Below are 17,494 nucleotides of genomic sequence, written 5' to 3'. Positions count from 1 at the left end.
GACATTTGTGGACCACTTGCCAAAATGACGCCTTTGCGACCATAGAAATGAGGGCGGGATCCGGTACCAGGTTTGTGCCTGGGGGAGCCTAAAGAAAAGGTCCGGGTGCCATGTAAGGACCTGTACGTTCCTGCGTGTTCCTAGTTTTCAAGAGGCAACCAGTGAACAGTTTCATCGGGCCACAACATCGTGCGCAATGTGGCCAACCAGGAGGCAAAGACGGGCCTACAAAGTAAAAATACAGGGCGGTGTGAATGAAGTGCGCGTCCACGGCAGAACCGGAGAAGCGCAGTCTTCAGCTGGGCCGCGCTGACCCGCTCGTCATTGCCACTTGGTTTTAAGTAAAAGTTTGCCGATGATCGTTTCAGGGCGTGGGCTTAGACAATTTGAAAGAGTTGACAAAGAAAACAGTGGTGCCTGAATCCGTACCCGAGGAAAAATGGAAAAAGAACAAAGCCGAGTATAGTTCGACTCGGCCAAGACATGCACAGTTAGCTGTGCTAAATTTGGGTAGCCACTCTCCACCGCCGATCTCGCTGGATGACGACACTTTTGGATGTCTCCGTACTCTGCACGGCTTTGTAGGATGTGTATGTACTGTAGAATATACCCTAGGACCTGGTTGGTGTATTGTAAAATTTAATGTCAGATTTAATGTCAGATTTATCGTATCTAGCATCGATCGTCTCGGGTTCAAACGCGTCTCTGGGCCTCGCACGTCCTGTCCCACCTGCCAAGCGTGTTGCTGTCGCCAACTTTTTCTCTTCCACGGTCCAGCCTGTCTCGCCTCTTCCGCAACCTCAATCTGTCAAGTTTCGTTCCTTCCCAACCTCTCTCTTTTGCCTTTCGCTCTCACTTTCCCTTCTACCCCCGATCCGAAGTGAACTAGTCCCGGTGACTAGAGACCGTCTTGGGAACCCGCAACGTCATCCTCTCGCTTGGCAGCGACTGTCTAGCGGAAATTCCCCTCGTGCCCGGTATTTGCTTTTGCCTTCGCTTGACATCTCCCGGAGACCCCCTACTTCCTCACAAGGGACCTCGATGGATTAGCCTGCTCCGGCGAGAATTCGGTCCCAGCGGACTCCTTTATCCTAGCTCCACCTACGAGACCGTGCGCTATCGTCTCCTTTTGAGGCCTCCTTCCCTGTGTCCTTCTATAACACTCGACTTTTCACAACTCGTCCAGCGCTGGTCGAAGGCGGGGTTTTTGGTCTGGTGACCCATCCATCATCATGGGTCGTTCGCGTGGTAAGTTGATCAGCGGCCCGGGAGCATGTCAGGAACCCCATCATTGATTTCGCCCTTGCGTCTTACTCTAGTTCTCTCGTTTATATCAACCTTTAGCGGTCCCAAGAACAATGACTCTGGGAGGGAAAGCAAAAGGTCTTCGTCCAACGTGACTCCGTCGCAAACTCCGCCCCGCTGGCATTCACCTTCTCCCGAAACGCCCTCACCTCCCTCTGAACTGTCGCTCGTCAATGGTGCGACCCCACGAAATGACGGAATGGGCTCGCGACCTCCCTCAGTGATCTTTTCGCGCAATCCGCCTCTGATGGAGCACGCCGAGGATACTCCACCGGAGCTGTCGCCTATCTTCTCCTTTCTTAATATCCACACCAACAAGGTCTACCAGGAAGGTTATTTCTTGAAGCTAAATGACCAGGATACATGTGAGTGATCTCTCTCTCTCCCGTAATCAAGGGCATTCTTCATATGCGGGGCAACCATGTGGACTAATGCAATGCGCAGACGGACGGCAGACTGCCGATCGCCAGTGGACAGAATGTTACGCTCAACTGGTCGGAACGGTCCTTTCTCTGTGGGAAGCTGCTGCGCTGGACGCGGCGGATGGTCAAGAGCCCCCTGCGACATTCATCAACTTAGCTGATGCGTCGATCAAGATGGTACGTTCTTTCTTCCATTGCGCAGCTTGTGACTCAAAACTAATTGCCGCGCACGCAGATCGAGACATTGCCTATTCGCAACGGAGCCGTGGCACCTTTGAAGAATGTCCTCAGTCTTTCCTCGGCCGGCAAGAATCGGTACTTGCTACATTTCAGCTCATTTCATTCAATGACCCAGTGGACGGCGGCAATTCGCCTCTCCATGTACGAACACACCTCTTTATATGAAGCTTACACCGGCTCTCTCATCGCTGCCAAAGGCAAGCACCTCCCGGGAATCCAGTCTATCTTGATGCCTACGAAGTTCAAGCATGAGGACTGGGCGCGTGTGCGATTTGGCGCGGGAACGCCATGGAGACGATGCTGGTTCGTGATCAACCCGCCAAACGAGAAGGAAATTCAGAAAGCCCGGAAGGTGATGAAGAAGTCTGCCTACGACCGCTTGTCGATCCCGGTCCTTGGAAACATTCAGTTCTTCGAGACCAAGAAGACCAAGAAGGTGCAGCCGATCGCCACCGTCACCAATGTGTACTCCGCCTACGCAATTTACCCCCAGTCCAAAGCCCTTATCGATCAATCGACCTTGGTGAAGCTGGAGGGCCGAGTTCATATGCACCAGCAACCTCAGTCTTCCTCGGAAGGGTTGGTGTTTGTCATGCCCGAACTGCATGCTGCGGTTTCTGGGTTTGAGACGATGCTTCGATTCTTATTCCCGACGTTCGATACGTTCAATCTTTATGGCCGCCCGACCCGCCTTGTCGCTGACACAAACCACATCAAAAGCATCATGTTTGCTTTTCCCAAGCAGCGTCGTTATGGCTACCTGGATGTGTTGGATATTACCAACCTTCTCCAGATTGCCGGGAGTCAGGAATGGAGTGAAGCGGAATGGAGGAAACAGCTTAAGGAGGCGACACAGAAGCGGATATCCACCGGCCGGAGTCGAACAAACAGCGTCAACAGCAGCAAACCGCGCTATCGCTCCAGCATCTCCATGCGCAACAGTGATACCCCGATCAACCCTCTTCGCCAACCCTTCTCTCCTCCTGAGAGCAAGCCTGAGTTCAACCAATCTGCAGAAGCTGTCATTCACGAAATCCCAAAGAACGAGCCCCCAGTCTATCACTCTCGTGGAATTTCAGACATCACGGGCATGCAGAACGGGCTTAGGCCCGGCTACAGTTCAATCAATGACGATTCACCTCACTCGTCCGCCCAGGATCTGGTGGGACGTGGCAGGGCACAGGGTCTCGTAGCGCCTATTGCTGAGCGCACCAGTTCTGAAAATGACCGACCCCTTGCCGGATTTGCGCAATCTGACCTGAACGGAGAACCCATTCCACCTCGTACCCCACCATCTCCAGTTGCAACCCCGCCGTCCTTTGTACACGGACCTCGATCGATGCCCGCCAACCGACCCGAAGCGACTTCGGAACAGAGATTGGCCAATAACAGGATGTCTCATGCAACTCTGTCACAACTTACATCTGTTGGCAAAATGAGCATGGCCGGTTCTGCGGTCGCTTTCCATGACCATCCTTCCGATACCAGCATCGATCAACGGTCACAAGGCTATTTTTCTCACAATGGCTCTTCTCCAGCGCAGGCAGCATACATGAACCCCGCTCTCGCACACTCTTCGAGTGGTGAAGGATTTGGCATTGAAATCCCCGTGCGAGCACCGCCGGCCACGGAGCAACTTCCGGCAACGCCCAGTACTGGCGGCACTCCATCGCCCCAACGACGTCTCCATGTTGAAAGGACCGTGAAGCGCAAGCCTCTTCCTCGGAGACAACTCTTTGGACAGGAACCCCTCTCACCTGATGGAGAGCCAAGTTATGACGACCTCCGGCATACCCTGGATGAAGACGCGCTGAACCGAATTGCCCCCCATCTCCCCTCGCCGGTCTCTTCCTACAAAAATGAGGAAGAGAGTATCTATGACGATGCTTCGACTGTTTCCCCGGATTATGCGAGCACACATGAGTCTGTCTACAGCAAGAAGTCCGAGAAGTCCATTACCAGGCCCAGAATGGGTGTCATGAAGACAGTCGGAATGCCATCTAGGCAAGACCTCGTAATTGGCGACGCTCACTATTCCACGGAAAGGCCCGCCGAGGCCATCAACCCAGATATTCCTACAGTCGACTTCGGTCCGACATTGGCATATATGCCCACCACCGGACGCCCGACTACGGGAGACACTTTGCGCAAGACGTCGAACCAGCGGAATGACTTGGATGCTGCAGAGCGATATCGGCTGTCCGTTCCAACGAGCCAAATGGACCGGGTACACCAGGGGACTCCTAGCCAGGAAGAATACCGACGGAGTGTCTTGTGGCAGCCTGGAATGGCTACCAATCGCCCTGTTACCCCTGCTGGAGGTCTCACCCCGGAACAGTATGTCCAGCAGCGAGCAGCACCTAGCCCCCCGATACATATGCATCTCCGTTCCCCGTCTGACAACACTCCTCCGCCGCAGCCCCGACCAGTATCTGGTGACTGGGCCAATCAAGTCCGTTCCAGTTCTCGCATGACCGCCCATCAAGATCCCAACTATCGTCCCTCATCGCGCGGCACCGGAACGATGTTGAACAACTATAACGATGTTTCGACCCATCTTTCCGCTCGTGAGCAGGAGCATGTTGCCCGCGTGACTGGTTCTTCCTTCTTTAACATGAATCAAGCCAACCGGAACCCCCAACCGCAGCTTCAGGGTAGCGGCCTTGTTTCGTCAATCGATGCCCGTGAACGTGAGAAACGTGAGATGAGGGAGGGAATGTCGAATCGGATGGTTCAGCATGCGATTGCCCATCGACAACAGGTCATGCACCAGCCACCATATGTTCCCCAACATGCTGGCACGATTTACCCGCCCCAGCAAGCTCCCACGATTTACCCGTCCCAGGAAGCTCCCCACCAATCCATGTACAACCTCCCGGGAGCCAACCACACTTGGGATGCTCTGAACCAAATGAGCCGCCCCGATGAGCCACGCCGGCGCTCTTGGTATGGGCAGCTTCCCCAGACTGCCGCACAGGTTCCGCCGAGCTACCAGCAAAGCCAACAATATGCTCAGCCCGGAGATTACCCCAACAACTACAACGCCATGCGTTATTAAGCCATCATGGCCTCTTTTCATTGTCTCATTCTAAACCGTCCATCAACAATCCTTGTCCTTCCATTTCCTTCATGTCCAAAACGCCACGTCTGCATCCCTGCATAGACCTAGACTTCACGGCTGATCCCGCTTTTTATTTTTCCTTGTCTACACATTCCTTGTTTTCATCATTTGCTTGCATTACGCATCGGTATGGAGTTCCAGATCGGTCTGGCGCGAAGGGGTCTTACTTCATCTCTTGCATGCCATGTGCTTTCCACCCTTGTTATTTTCGTTTGCTGTCCTGGGTGCTGATCAGGTTTTCTTGCAATTTGTATAGAGAGTTGCTTGAATGAAGGCTTTAGTGTTCCTTCATCTTAAGATAGATATATCTGTTTCAGTGAGATCTTGTGAAATCTAGTATCGTATTATTGCTGTGAGTCGACTTTTAGAACCGTACAATGGGGGTCCAAGATCGCCGTTTCTCAAAGTAGGTCCCTGAAACTGGGGTGGTTGGGTTCTGAAATGCAAGTATTTTCATTTTCATAGATAGCGAGTACCTAGATGATATATTGCTGGCCCTGCCCAAGCCCAGGCGTATTAATGCGCTTCTGATGGGTTGGCAAGCTATACTGTTTGCTCTATTTCAAGACCTCTCCGGTTAGTTTCCCACTATGAACTTTCTTCGAAAACTCTCGATATGTTGATTATCTATTGATTACCACTGGACTCTCACTCCCAAGAAACAAAACGTGAGCCTGGGTACATTATACATTCATGACCAGTTTTCAAAGCCTATTCGGAACTATTGGATATCACTATGATGCAGCTCTCCGCGCTTCAGGACTACGCAAGAACCCCTCAATCCGCATCAACCTTCCACTTTTACTTTCACATCCACCAATTTACCATCAGAAGACACCTCGCCATTCGCGACTTACTCCAAACGAAAGGCATCGTTACATGATCGACTCTCCACCCCCCGAAGATTATGCGCGCTTCGCATCCCCACTTCTTCATCTTGAATGGGTAGGGACCACGGCGCTAGCGGCTTTGCGTCGTCGGACCCGGTGCCTGTCTATCTCCGCAAATCTTGCTATCTTGTTGCCCGGGGCATGGATCAGAGCGGCCAATCAGATGGGCTACGTTTCCATATGGATCATCCCGAATGGGCATCAGCTGAGAGGCTCGATACATACCCCGCAGCAACAGTGGACCATCAGCCTGTCCTGCACTCCGACTCAAGCGAGACCATGACCAGGAAAGTCACATGTAGGATGCGAAGGAGCAGACGGCCATTTCCGAGCGAAGGCCTGCGTTGCAGACGATGCTGCCCTATGTTAGTTATAAAGATCAGAAGGGTTACTTGCAGAAAGAACCCATCTCCAGCACACCAGTTGCCTGCATCAATACTTTATACCCACTGGGCCGCTCATGTACGCTAGCTCCCTCCTCAGACTCCTGGCCTTCGCGGCCGCGGCCTCTGCTGTGCCGCCCAAGCGTTCCTACACCGCGCACTCGTCAAGCTCTATCGAGAATCTGAAGAGACATATCAAGAATGTTGTCGTTCTGGAGATGGAGAACCGCTCCTTGGATAACTTACTGGGCGGCCAGACGATCAAGGGTCTTGAGAACCCCATCAACAACGGTCCCTTCTGCAACCCTTACAATCTAACCGAGCCCTCGCAAGGCACGGTCTGCAGCAGTGCAAAGAACATGGATTCCATTCTAGATGACCCTGACCACTCGGTGACTGGCAACAACATCGAATTCTACGGTACCTTCACTCCCAACAATGCCGACATCGCTAGCGGCAAGTTGACTCCTGCACAGAAGGGCTTCGTGTACGAGCAGCTGCGCTATTATGGGGACGATGCCAACAAGACTGTGCTCGCGAAGCAGGTCCTCAACTATTACACCGAAGAGCAGGTACCAGTGTTGACGAGCCTGGTGCAGAACTACCTCACTTTCAATCATTGGCACTCAGATTTCCCTGGCGTAAGTCATCATGCATACCTATTCCCATGACTAACTCGAGACTAAATAATCGCTACAGCCTACGGCCCCAAACCGCGCCTTCGTGCTCTCTGGGACCTCTGCTGGCCATGGCACCAACGACGAGGATTTTGACGCTGACAAGCACGGTCTCACCCAGCGCAGCATCTTTCAACAGCTGTCTGAAACCAACCGCACCTGGAAAAACTACTACACCGACCCAGCTGAACAGATGGTTGACGCCTGGTTCTTTAATTGGACCTTTACCAGCGGTAACCAAGGGCTAGCCGTGCCATTAGATAACTTCTACACCGACGCGGCAGCTGGCACGCTGCTCGATTTCAGCTTCATCGAGCCATCCTGCTGTGGCCTGGGCACGACCTCAATGCACCCGACGGGCCTAATCTCCCAGGGCGAAACTCTCATCAAAAATGTGTACGCCGCGCTCCGCGCCAGTCCTCATTGGAACCAGACCCTTTTCATCCTGACCTTCGACGAAACGGGCGGTTTCCATGACCACGTCCCGCCGCCTCTAGCCCCGCGCCCGGATGAACTGACCTACACCGAGGAGGCCCCGAATGGCGAGGATTATACTTTCTCCTTTGATCGGCTAGGTGGCCGTGTCCCGACGCTCCTGATTTCGCCGTGGGTCGCTAAGGGTGTGGTTGAGCAGAAAGGGACTAACTCGGATGGAGAGACGGTTTCGTACTCTGCTTCTTCGCTGCTCAGGACACTAGGGTATCTCTGGGACTTTGAGCCGTTTACACCGCGTGTTGGTGGCTCTGCTTCATTTGATCATTTGATTCAGAGTTCCAAGCGTACGGATACACCTGTTTCGTTGCCGGACCCGAAGCCCTTTAAACAGATACTGAAAGTGCAAAAGCCTCAACAGCAACTTGGATAATCTCCCAAGATTTTGCACGTGAATACAGACCTGCTTTTCCCCGAGGCATGCTACTCCTTTAATTTTCACATTACCATGAGAAATGCTAGGTTTTCCCAACGCACAGCCGGGCATGAAGAATGGATATCAATTCCCAGGGCTCTGGGATTGTTGCGAGATTCTCAATGCCACGAGTCACCGTCCTGAGTCTCAATACTAGCTAGAAACTCGCAGGATGTTCAATGTGCCCAGTCTTGTCTTGATAAAGTCTATTTTGGCCGAGGATAAACGAATGATCTCGTCAAATACGTCCATGAACTAAGCCCTGTCATTAACTCCAACTTACAAAACTGGTCTTTGCCACGGCCTGATATAGAGATGACTTAGGCCATAAACTCTCAACCGCAGATAGCGTTGCAAGATGGCTTTTGCGCTTCCCGTCATTCCTGTCACAATGGCATAACGATATAGTCGTTCTAACTATATCGTTCTATCATGAGCTACTAGCTACTTCGTAAGTACAGGCATCTCCGCACTTACACTTCAAGCTCGCAGGCGTTCACTTGACTCTCACTCGAGCGAGAGCCAGTGGTAATAAACACCGACCTGGAAGAAGAAGATATCGGTGTAAATCTATGCAGGCAGCGTCAATCAATGAGCCATGAGATCTTTACCATCTTCACTAATTGTACAAAAGCTGAGGTCGACGAAGTAGATATAAGGAGCTGCAGAGTATTCAATGCTAGTTAATGAAAGATACATAATGGCCCCAGAGCATAAAACTAAAACAAATTCAATGTATTGAGGTATCCCAAAAACGCCACGAGTGCCCCCACTTTGCTTTCAACCCCAGTCCCCCACATGCTAGTCTTTCACGCTCAACTACGGAACAGCAGTAGAGTAAATCTAGCTAGAGTGCAGCTTCTTGATACGCATGCCTCCTTCATACAGACCACGGTCCAGAGCCGCAGCAACAGTCAGAGTACCACCAATGATGGCGCAAACACCGGTCAGGAAGCTGGTGAAGGTCTTGGGGCGAGTCTCTTTGTTGATGACCTTCATGGGCGAGATATCGTAGTTGAAAAAGACACCGGGAATACCGCCTGCGGCGTGCATGCGCTCCTTGTGACCCTCGGCAGCATCGTCGCCACCCATGAGGGAACGCTTGTGCGAGGTCACCGAGTACTGGTGGGCCTCAATGCTTCCCTGGGCGCCATATGCCAGGCCGTGAGAGCCAAGAGGTGCCTTGTCGTAGGCGCTGTGGATCGCAGACGAGAATGTTGGGTCCCAGCCCAGAGGGAGGTAGGATGTCGAGACAACCTTGATGAAGTACATGAAGTTGTAGGCGGGCTCGTCGGTAGCCTGCTTGGTGTCGTCTAGCGGGTTGGTGTGGTGGTGGTCGGTCCACTGCCAGCGGCCGGCGAGCTCAGCGGGGAGCTGAGGACCGAAGCGGAGCTCATGGATCTCGTGGGTCATGGTGTGCTGGTCCTCCGGGGCGGTACCAGGCATGAGGTAGTTCTCGAGATCGTGGGCATGCATGTTCATGTTGGTGAAACTGCGACCCGGGGCGATGTGGAAGTTGCCCACAACCTTGTTCACACGAAGGACACCCTCAATTCGGCAGCCTTCCCGGCGCTGCGCCCGGAGTTTCTCTCCGTAGCCTTCTCGTTCACACTGCTCGACATTGGTTCCGACACCAAAGGCCCATTGCTTTCCGGCATATGCTTCCCGGACTTCATCGCAAGTGCTGCAGCATCCGGCCTTGATGGCAGTCTCTGGCGCCGGTGCTCCATAGCAATCACCACAGTAGTCCGGGTCAAGGTGTGTAGCGGCGTCTGCGGGGGAGTGCCTGGAAGGGAGGTGGGGGTTAAGCTCAAGATCGGGTTTCGGTAGATTCAGTCCAATATTCATAGGAAACTCACAGGTCCAGAGACTGAACGTCGATGACTCGACTTCCTTCTGCAGCAGAAGACAGGCGAACCTTGTTCATGCCATGCGCAACACCCACTTGCTGCTCACCCGAAATATCCATGACATCCAAGGTCAGAAGCTCACACGGTAGTCGCGGGAAAGTCATGTTCAAATGAATTTCCATTCTTTCTCCTGTTTGGACCATTACCAAGGCATTAGGATGGAATCCCCCGAGCGTATATATGTGTTGATTGAACTCGAATGCGTACCTCTCGACTTGTCAACAATGAGCTCCGGCTCCACCACCACGCGCCGGTAGTCAGCCCATTCTCCCCACACGAGCCACATGACAACTACTAGCGAGACAATGGTGATGATACCGCCGGAGTTCGTGCGAATACGGGCATCTTCAACGGTCTTGGCGAAGGCGTCTAGCCTCGTGAATCGCGACTTTGCGGGCATCTCGCCAGACAATTGACGGTCATAGGGCGAACCGTGAACGCGAGTAGAGAATCAAGGATAGCGGACGCAGTGAAATTGTCTGAAGGTCAAAGTCGGAGACATTAGCAGAGCTCTCGTTGAACGCGCAAGCCGCCCTGGTGGTCAATCGACCTCGGAGGGAACGCAGGCACAACAGAGATGGGATGGGGCATTGGAAGACACACTCACCCACAAAAGTTTGAGTCAATGCAATTGACTTTGTCGGCCCTGACTTTCCCAGCTGAGCCACCCAAGAATGAGGCCTGGTGCAAGCTGGCCAGAAGTGTTCGAGGCTTGAGAGCGTGTATAGATGGACCCGCTGATAGTGAGGACAGATCACAGCTGCTGATTGGTGGGGTATCCATGACTCAGCTCTTCAGTCACCGCCCACGTGATCTTCACGTCACTTTTTTCGCATCGGTGATTATTCTCAGATCGCATTGTACTTGCGGCTGCCTATTCTTTGCGTGTAGGCAGGTGCCTTGTTTTATTTCTTCCCTCTTCAGCGTCTCTCTTCTTTCTTCTCGTTTTGTGGATTTCTCCGGAATCCCTCCATTGTATGCGAACAACACCTTCCTGCCTGATTTGAGGCGCGCAGCGCGCAGTCGACTTCACGAGGGTTCCAAGGTCAACCATCGCCCTCCGTTTTCTCTTGTCGATCGTGTTTTGCACCCCCCGCTCCACCTCACCTTCAAAAACACAACATGAAGACCATGAAGTCTCGTCGCTCCGGCGGCACAAGTGGCGGGGGCATCCGCAAGCGGGGTCCGACGCGCACCGACCGAGACGGTGACATGGATATGGATCGACCTGGTGTACGGGGAGGAAAGCGTGGTCGAGGCGATACCGGACGATCAAGTGCATCTGGCCGACCCCAGGCGCGTGAGAGGAACCTGGATCTGCTTCAGAAAGCAGTCTCCGGCGGCAAGGACTCCCAGGCCAATATTCGGCAAGGCAAAGGCTCCGGCGGAAGCAACCTTGAACAGTTCAGTGTTCGCAACTGGAAGGACAGCAAGGCGGCATCCAACCGCGACGGCGGCGTCGAAAGCCTTACCGCATTTCTCGAGAGACGACTGAACGCATCCACCAAATCGGGTCCACGCGCCAAAATTACCAAGGTATGTTCAACATTCGGAGAATCGGTCTATATATATCAACGCCAACGTCACCCGTACCGGTGTTTGCTCGCACGGACGGCCTTTTTCGCACGACGACGGTCGACACTTCCTGGGCTTCCTGGCAATTTCTCCTTTGGGTGACGGGCGGTTTTCAAGGTCTTTGGCACCTTGCTAACGTTCGACTAGTCGCGAGTCGAAGGCGACACACTTGTGGTATTCGTCAAGCCAGAACTGGCGGAACGGATGATTCGACTTAATGACAATCTGTTTGCAGGTGTCCATATCACCATCGAACCTTACGATGGAACTTCTGCCCTTGATCGCGACCTGGCTACCAGCAATGGCACTTCGGCCGCAACTGCAGATACGAAATCTAAGATGACGGCTATTCTCGGCAAACGCTACTACCCGGATACCAAACTCCTCGACCTTTCGAAGCTCGTGACCGATGAGGGTCTGCAGGCCATGGGAATTTTCAACAGCACTTCTACGGAGTCCAAGTTCTTCCCGGCATTGATGAAAGTCTGGGAGATGCAGTTCACCAGCTCCACCCAGCGACGTGAGGCGGTGGAGAGTGTCAGTCTGGCAGACAACCAACTTGCCAATATCACAGTCGTCACAACCCTGGCTCAGACCGTCCCCGATCTGAAAAACCTTGATCTCACGAACAACAACTTCAAGGACCCGTCTTCAATGAGTGGGTGGCGGTGGAAGTTCCGGAACCTGGAGTTTCTGGATCTGAGTGGGAACCCCATCAGCGCCGTCCCGACTTTCAAGGACACCATGTTGAAGTGGTATCCGAAGCTACGCATTTTGAATAATGTCGAGGTTCGAACTGCAGAGGAAATTGCGGCTCAGAAGAAGACCCCCATTCCTGTCCAAGCACCATACTTCCATGATGAGTCTCAGATCGCCGAGAACTTCATTCGCGCCTTTTTCGTCAGCTACGATAACAACCGCGCTGAACTCATCAAGGGCGTTTACGACAATGAGTCCACCTTCTCCATGAACGTCAACACCCAGGCTCCCAAAGCCCAGCAAATCGAAACCGCAGGCTGGGATGCTTACATCAAGAGGAGCCGGAACCTTCTCAAAATCAGCCATCTCCCTGCACGCATGTCGCGTATCTACACTGGTGCTGAAAAGATCCTTGAATTGTGGAACGATCTCCCTCAAACCCGCCATCCCGACATGGCCACCCAAGCAGACGACTATCTCATTGAATGCCACCAAATGCCGGGACTTCCTGACCCAACCGGCCAGAGCCCCACTGGAGTGGGCGGTCTCATAATCATGGTGCATGGAAAGTTTGAGGAGAGTGTTGGAGGCAAAGTGGAAACGCGCAGTTTCGACAGAACCTTCATCATCGGTCCCGGAGGTGGCATCGGTGGTATCCGAGTTGTCAGCGATATCCTGTGTCTCCGGGCATACGGCGGTAATGAGGCGTGGAGCCCAGAGAGTCAGGCTATTCCTCAGGCTATCCATCCGGCAGCTGCTCCTCCCGCCGCCGCCGCCGCCGCCGCTGCTCCAGCTCCCGTCTCTACTCCCCCCGTGGCTCAACTCGGCCTTCCTGCGGGTTACGGTTCCCCCGCCCCTGGCAAAACCGATACTCAAGTCCAGCAAGAACAGCTAGTTGCCCATATGAGCGCCAAGTCTGGCATGACCCTACAGTTCTCGGAAATGGCCCTTTCGGGCAATGGCTGGAACCCTGAGGCCGCGTGGAAGAACTTCGAAGAATTGAAGGTAAACTTCGTGATACTCTTTGTGATGAGAGATCAATGCTAACATGTTACAAATAGGCACAGGGCACCCTTCCCGCCGACGCTTTTCTCCCTACGGCATGAACGGTCTCTAACCTGATCACCGGCTCAGCCCTACCTTACTCCCTACTCTACTCGCTATCAATCGGCTTTATTCACTACTGTGCAAAGAATGGGAAGTGTACGGAGAACAGTATGCCGGGGGTATGATTTATCTGAAGTTTCTTCTCTATTTTGCATGGCTCAGGCGAACGGCAACGGTTTCGTGTATCTTTCAACTCTGTACTTTACAAATGACCAAATAATGGTTAAGATATGGCCACGAAACAAAAATAACAAGCTCGTAAACATATTCTACATCAATTTTCCTTTGTCTTTTCATACATTTGTAGTTGTAGTCCCCGATGTTTGTAGAGGCGAGGTTGCGTAAGTCGCCAAGTGGCCCCGGCCGCCCCAAGGATGCGGCCCGCGCGACTCGCCTGACCTCACCGTCCGATTCCTACCTTGCACTCAACTGCATTGCCTCGGCACAGCATTGTTTTTTTTCGTTTTGGCCGAGTGCAGGATGAATCTGGCAATCTAATGGAATGACTGCTATTACTGTCCCGACCACTGGCTCAATGCCACCCAACGAGGAGCCCACCCTCGACGCCTTGGATGCAGGTGCGGACAGCTCCTATACCGTGCGCGCACCAGTGTACTGACCTATAGATTTCCAGTGGATTATGATCCTGTCGATCACTTAAATGCCATCTTCTCGCACCCCTCCACCCTCTCCTCCGTCTCCCAGATCTCCGACGCGCTTCATGCCTACGAAGATGAATTGGACTACGACATTGGCACGCTGGTGGAGGAGCAGGTCACCTCCAATGCCGAGAGCGTAGAACGAATTCAGACAGCCAAAGCCGATCTATCGGAGCTGTTCAAGAAAATCGACGATGTGCGGGAGCGCGCATTGACGACCGAGCAGGCGATTACGGACATGACCGCCGACATCAAGCAATTGGACAACGCGAAGAAGAACCTGACACTGTCGATGACAGCACTCAAGCGTCTGCAGATGCTGACAACCGCGTACGATCAGCTGCAAGCGCTTAGTCGCACTCGACAGTACGGCGAATGCGCGCAGCTTCTCCAGGCGGTGATCCAGCTCATGGCCCATTTCAAGTCGTACCGATCGATCGACCAGATCGCCATTTTAAGCCGAAATGTGGCGGATATCCAGCGCGACCTATTGGAACAAGTGTGCGAGGACTTTGAAATAGCCTTTGCCAAGAACGAGGTCGCTCAGAAACGGGGAGTGCTTTCAGAGGCATGTTTGGTCGCGGATGCGCTGGGCGAGCATGCTCGATCCCGCATCGTGACTTGGTACTGCAATACCCAGCTTCGCGAGTATCGTCAGGTCTTTAGAAACAACGAAGAGGCTGGATCCTTGGACAATATCTCTCGCAGGTATTCGTGGTTCCGGCGGATATTGAAGATTTACGACGAAGAGAACGCGGCTATCTTCCCGGCCTCTTGGAGGGTGAATGAAATCTTGGCCAATGTTTTCTGTGAGGGCACACGAGACGATTACAAGGGCATCTTGGCCCGGTCGGTGCGCAGCGGTCAGGCAATTGATGTCAACCTGCTGCTGTCGTGTTTGCAAGAAACATTGGAGTTTGAGCATTCTCTTGAACGACGCTTTGCACCCTCTTCTCGCACGTCTACAGACACCTTCGCCTCGACCGAGATTCCTGCGTTCAGCCAATCCATCTCCGAAGCCTTCGAGCCATATCTTAGCGTCTGGGTGGAAGCACAGGACAAGCAGCTGGCTGCGCTCCTGCCGAAGTACCGTCAACAGCCCTTGAAACCCCCGGACGAGGAATTCAACTCTCATACTGTCATCTCATCATCGACCGAGCTCTTTACGTTCTACCGACACTCTTTGCAGCAATGTGCCAAGCTGTCGACGGGTGGCAGTCTGGCAGAACTGGCAAAGGTGTTCGCGAAATACTTGGATCAATATGCACAGCAAGTCCTTCTCAACTACATCAGCGAACGTCCTTCAGCCCACACACCATCAAAGGTTCCGTCGATAGAAGACCTGGTGTCGGTTCTTAACACGGCCGATTACTGCTACACCACGTGCAACCAGTTAGAGGAGAAGATCAAGGGTCGATTGGATGAGGCTCTCAAGCAAACCGTCGACCTGCAAAGTCAAGCGGACTCTTTCATGGGCATTGCATCTGCTGCCGTGCGAGGCCTCGTCCGGCAGGTGGAAGTCGACTTGGAGCCTTGCTGGCGAGAGATGCGTAACACGCCGTGGAGTAAGATTGAAGCTGTCAGCGACCAGAGCTCCTACGTTGCTGAGCTACTCTCTCGTACCAAAGAAAAAGCATCCGAGATTCTTCAATTGTTGCACAAGCAGCAGTATGCACGAGCCTTCTCCGATCATCTGGTCGAGTTGATGTCGAACCTGTTTATCAGTAACGTCTTTCAATGCAAGCCTGTCTCGGAAACAGGCGCCGAGCAGGTATGTCTTCCATCAATGACCACGTTTCCAAACTCACACCTCTCTAGATGCTCCTTGACTCCTACACGCTCAAGAGCGGACTCTCATCTCTCCTTCCCAGTCCAGCACCGGCAGGCTTCGTTAAACGTGTCAATAGTAGCTTCTTCAGGATCGAGACCCTCTTGAAAACTCTGCAGGTCCGACCGTCGCCAGCTGAGGCACTCGTACAAGCATACCTGATTCACATCGCGGACCGCAACAACAACAACTTCCGCAAGATCCTCGACGTCAAAGGCATCCGTAGCCGCCAAGAACAAAACCACCTTGTCGAGCTATTCCAGCTGCACAAAGCATCAGACCGTTACGCCTCCGGCCTACAACAAAGCAACCCTATCCTCACAGCTCTACAGGGTCCCATAGCCACAACCACCGGCTCCGTCTCGCAAGGCCTAGGCCTGGGCAGCGGCCCGTCCATGCCCTCACGCTTCGACGCCTCCATGCTCGGATCGGCCATCATTTCCGCGGCTAAAGACGGCGTCGACCGTTTCGGAAACCCCAGCTTGTCATCTGGTGTCGCGGGCATCACAGGCAGCACCTCGAACAACAGCCTTGCTCGAGATTCCTCGCCTTCGTCGCCTGCCCCTGGGACCTCCGCTCAGCAGATCAGCCACACGCATACTCCATCAGAGTCCACGGCTGCAGGCAACTTGAATGAGAACCTGAAGAATATCGGCAAGTTCTTCCGTCGGGATCTCGGTGGCTTTGGGGGTCGGTTTGGGCGAGGTAGTGATGATGCCTAGCTTGTTTTCGCTGAGAAGCTTTCATGTTCATCGCATTCCGAGGTCGGGATCCATTGTAATTAATTAAATCTTCACTTTACAGATCCCATGAATAGATCTTGTGGGTTCTCTGGGTATTTGATCACTTGAGACCGTATACAATTAAGCCTCTATCAAGAGCGGAACTGAAATTTGGACATTAGGCTCTCGCTACTTGACAAGCGCTACTTGACGACGTCATTATGAACCGGCTCCTAAATGTTCATGACCAGCTACCAATCCCTACTCTTTACCGTCTTCTTACATCTGACTAATTGACCCTATAGTCATCGGCATTTATCGATATTGCATCATCACCGGACCCAAACATCCATATGTAGACTTGTGATGATGCAACATAGATGGAGATCGATATATATCAACGAATGTAGGACCAGTGAGATGATCAGAAAGGTGTAAGGGGGAAAAGAGATGTACTACGAAGGTAAAGGGTTCTGGTATCTTAGGGTGAAGATAAGCGTGGATAGATATTGGAACACGTCACTGGGATTTCTCATTTGCAAAGTGCCCTTATATTTCATACAATAGAAAACAAGGACACTCAGTCCACAAATCCTACCCATACCGCACGGTCAATTCCAGCCCGCCCTCTCCCTACAACCGGCTACGAAGACATCAGAACTACGAGCTGATGGTAGAGAAAACCTATCGACTTCAAAATAGTTAGCAATTGCTTCAAGAATCAAGAAATGATGATGTGAAGAGCAGATGCAAAACAAGGCAAGGCGTCATTAAAAAATTAGAGTGTTGTTGTTGCGTTTTAATCGTCAGAGCCGTAGCTCGGGGTTAAAAATGTATAATCATTCGCCGGGTGCAGAGCAATATGTGATAAGGAGAGGGTGTGAAGTAGCAAGGAAAGAGGGTAAACTCACCATTTTCAGTCGGGACAGGTAATGGAGCGTACTTTCTACGTCCATTGAACAAGTCTGGGTAAAAATCCGTGGCCAATTCATAGTCATTTCATTCACCACCCCTTTTCAGGGTTGGGTTAAGTAGATCTAATTCATGGC

The 17,494-nt window shown here is 52.6% G+C and overlaps 5 protein-coding genes across 5 annotated transcripts; 4 read left to right on the top strand and 1 right to left on the bottom strand.

The window, feature by feature from the left end:
* Nucleotides 1-1,232: 1,232 nt before the first annotated feature.
* On the top strand, nt 1,233-5,025 carry N7498_001429 (uncharacterized protein; the record flags this gene model as incomplete). The annotated part of the gene is made up of 4 exons (XM_058448492.1): nt 1,233-1,248; nt 1,320-1,670; nt 1,750-1,904; nt 1,963-5,025. The coding sequence occupies 4 exons, from the start codon at nt 1,233-1,235 to the stop codon at nt 5,023-5,025; spliced, it is 3,585 nt and encodes a 1,194-aa protein (XP_058313903.1).
* A 1,413-nt stretch (nt 5,026-6,438) lies between these two features.
* N7498_001428 (uncharacterized protein) lies at nt 6,439-7,903 on the top strand (the record flags this gene model as incomplete). The annotated part of the gene is made up of 2 exons (XM_058448491.1): nt 6,439-7,002; nt 7,061-7,903. 2 exons carry the CDS (start codon nt 6,439-6,441, stop codon nt 7,901-7,903), a joined length of 1,407 nt encoding a protein of 468 aa, XP_058313902.1.
* An 885-nt stretch (nt 7,904-8,788) lies between these two features.
* On the bottom strand, nt 8,789-10,312 carry N7498_001427 (retrograde cargo receptor ERV46; the record flags this gene model as incomplete). Its single annotated transcript, XM_058448490.1, has 3 exons — nt 10,063-10,312; nt 9,805-9,985; nt 8,789-9,731 (listed from the first exon to the last, which is right to left on the bottom strand). Exons 1-3 carry the CDS (start codon nt 10,253-10,255, stop codon nt 8,789-8,791), a joined length of 1,317 nt encoding a protein of 438 aa, XP_058313901.1. The 5' UTR covers nt 10,256-10,312.
* Nucleotides 10,313-10,977: 665 nt separating this feature from the next.
* N7498_001426 (uncharacterized protein) lies at nt 10,978-13,235 on the top strand (the record flags this gene model as incomplete). The annotated part of the gene is made up of 3 exons (XM_058448489.1): nt 10,978-11,391; nt 11,578-13,134; nt 13,191-13,235. The coding sequence occupies 3 exons, from the start codon at nt 10,978-10,980 to the stop codon at nt 13,233-13,235; spliced, it is 2,016 nt and encodes a 671-aa protein (XP_058313900.1).
* Nucleotides 13,236-13,738: 503 nt separating this feature from the next.
* On the top strand, nt 13,739-16,445 carry N7498_001425 (putative GARP complex subunit Vps53; the record flags this gene model as incomplete). The annotated part of the gene is made up of 3 exons (XM_058448488.1): nt 13,739-13,814; nt 13,871-15,666; nt 15,714-16,445. 3 exons carry the CDS (start codon nt 13,739-13,741, stop codon nt 16,443-16,445), a joined length of 2,604 nt encoding a protein of 867 aa, XP_058313899.1.
* Nucleotides 16,446-17,494: the final 1,049 nt, after the last annotated feature.

This window comes from Penicillium cinerascens (genome assembly GCF_028974065.1).
Source record: "Penicillium cinerascens strain IBT 15544 chromosome Unknown contig_16_segment0_segment0, whole genome shotgun sequence".
In the NCBI taxonomy this organism is placed as follows: Eukaryota; Fungi; Ascomycota; class Eurotiomycetes; order Eurotiales; family Aspergillaceae; genus Penicillium; species Penicillium cinerascens.
This window is presented reverse-complemented; position numbering and strand designations above follow the sequence as displayed.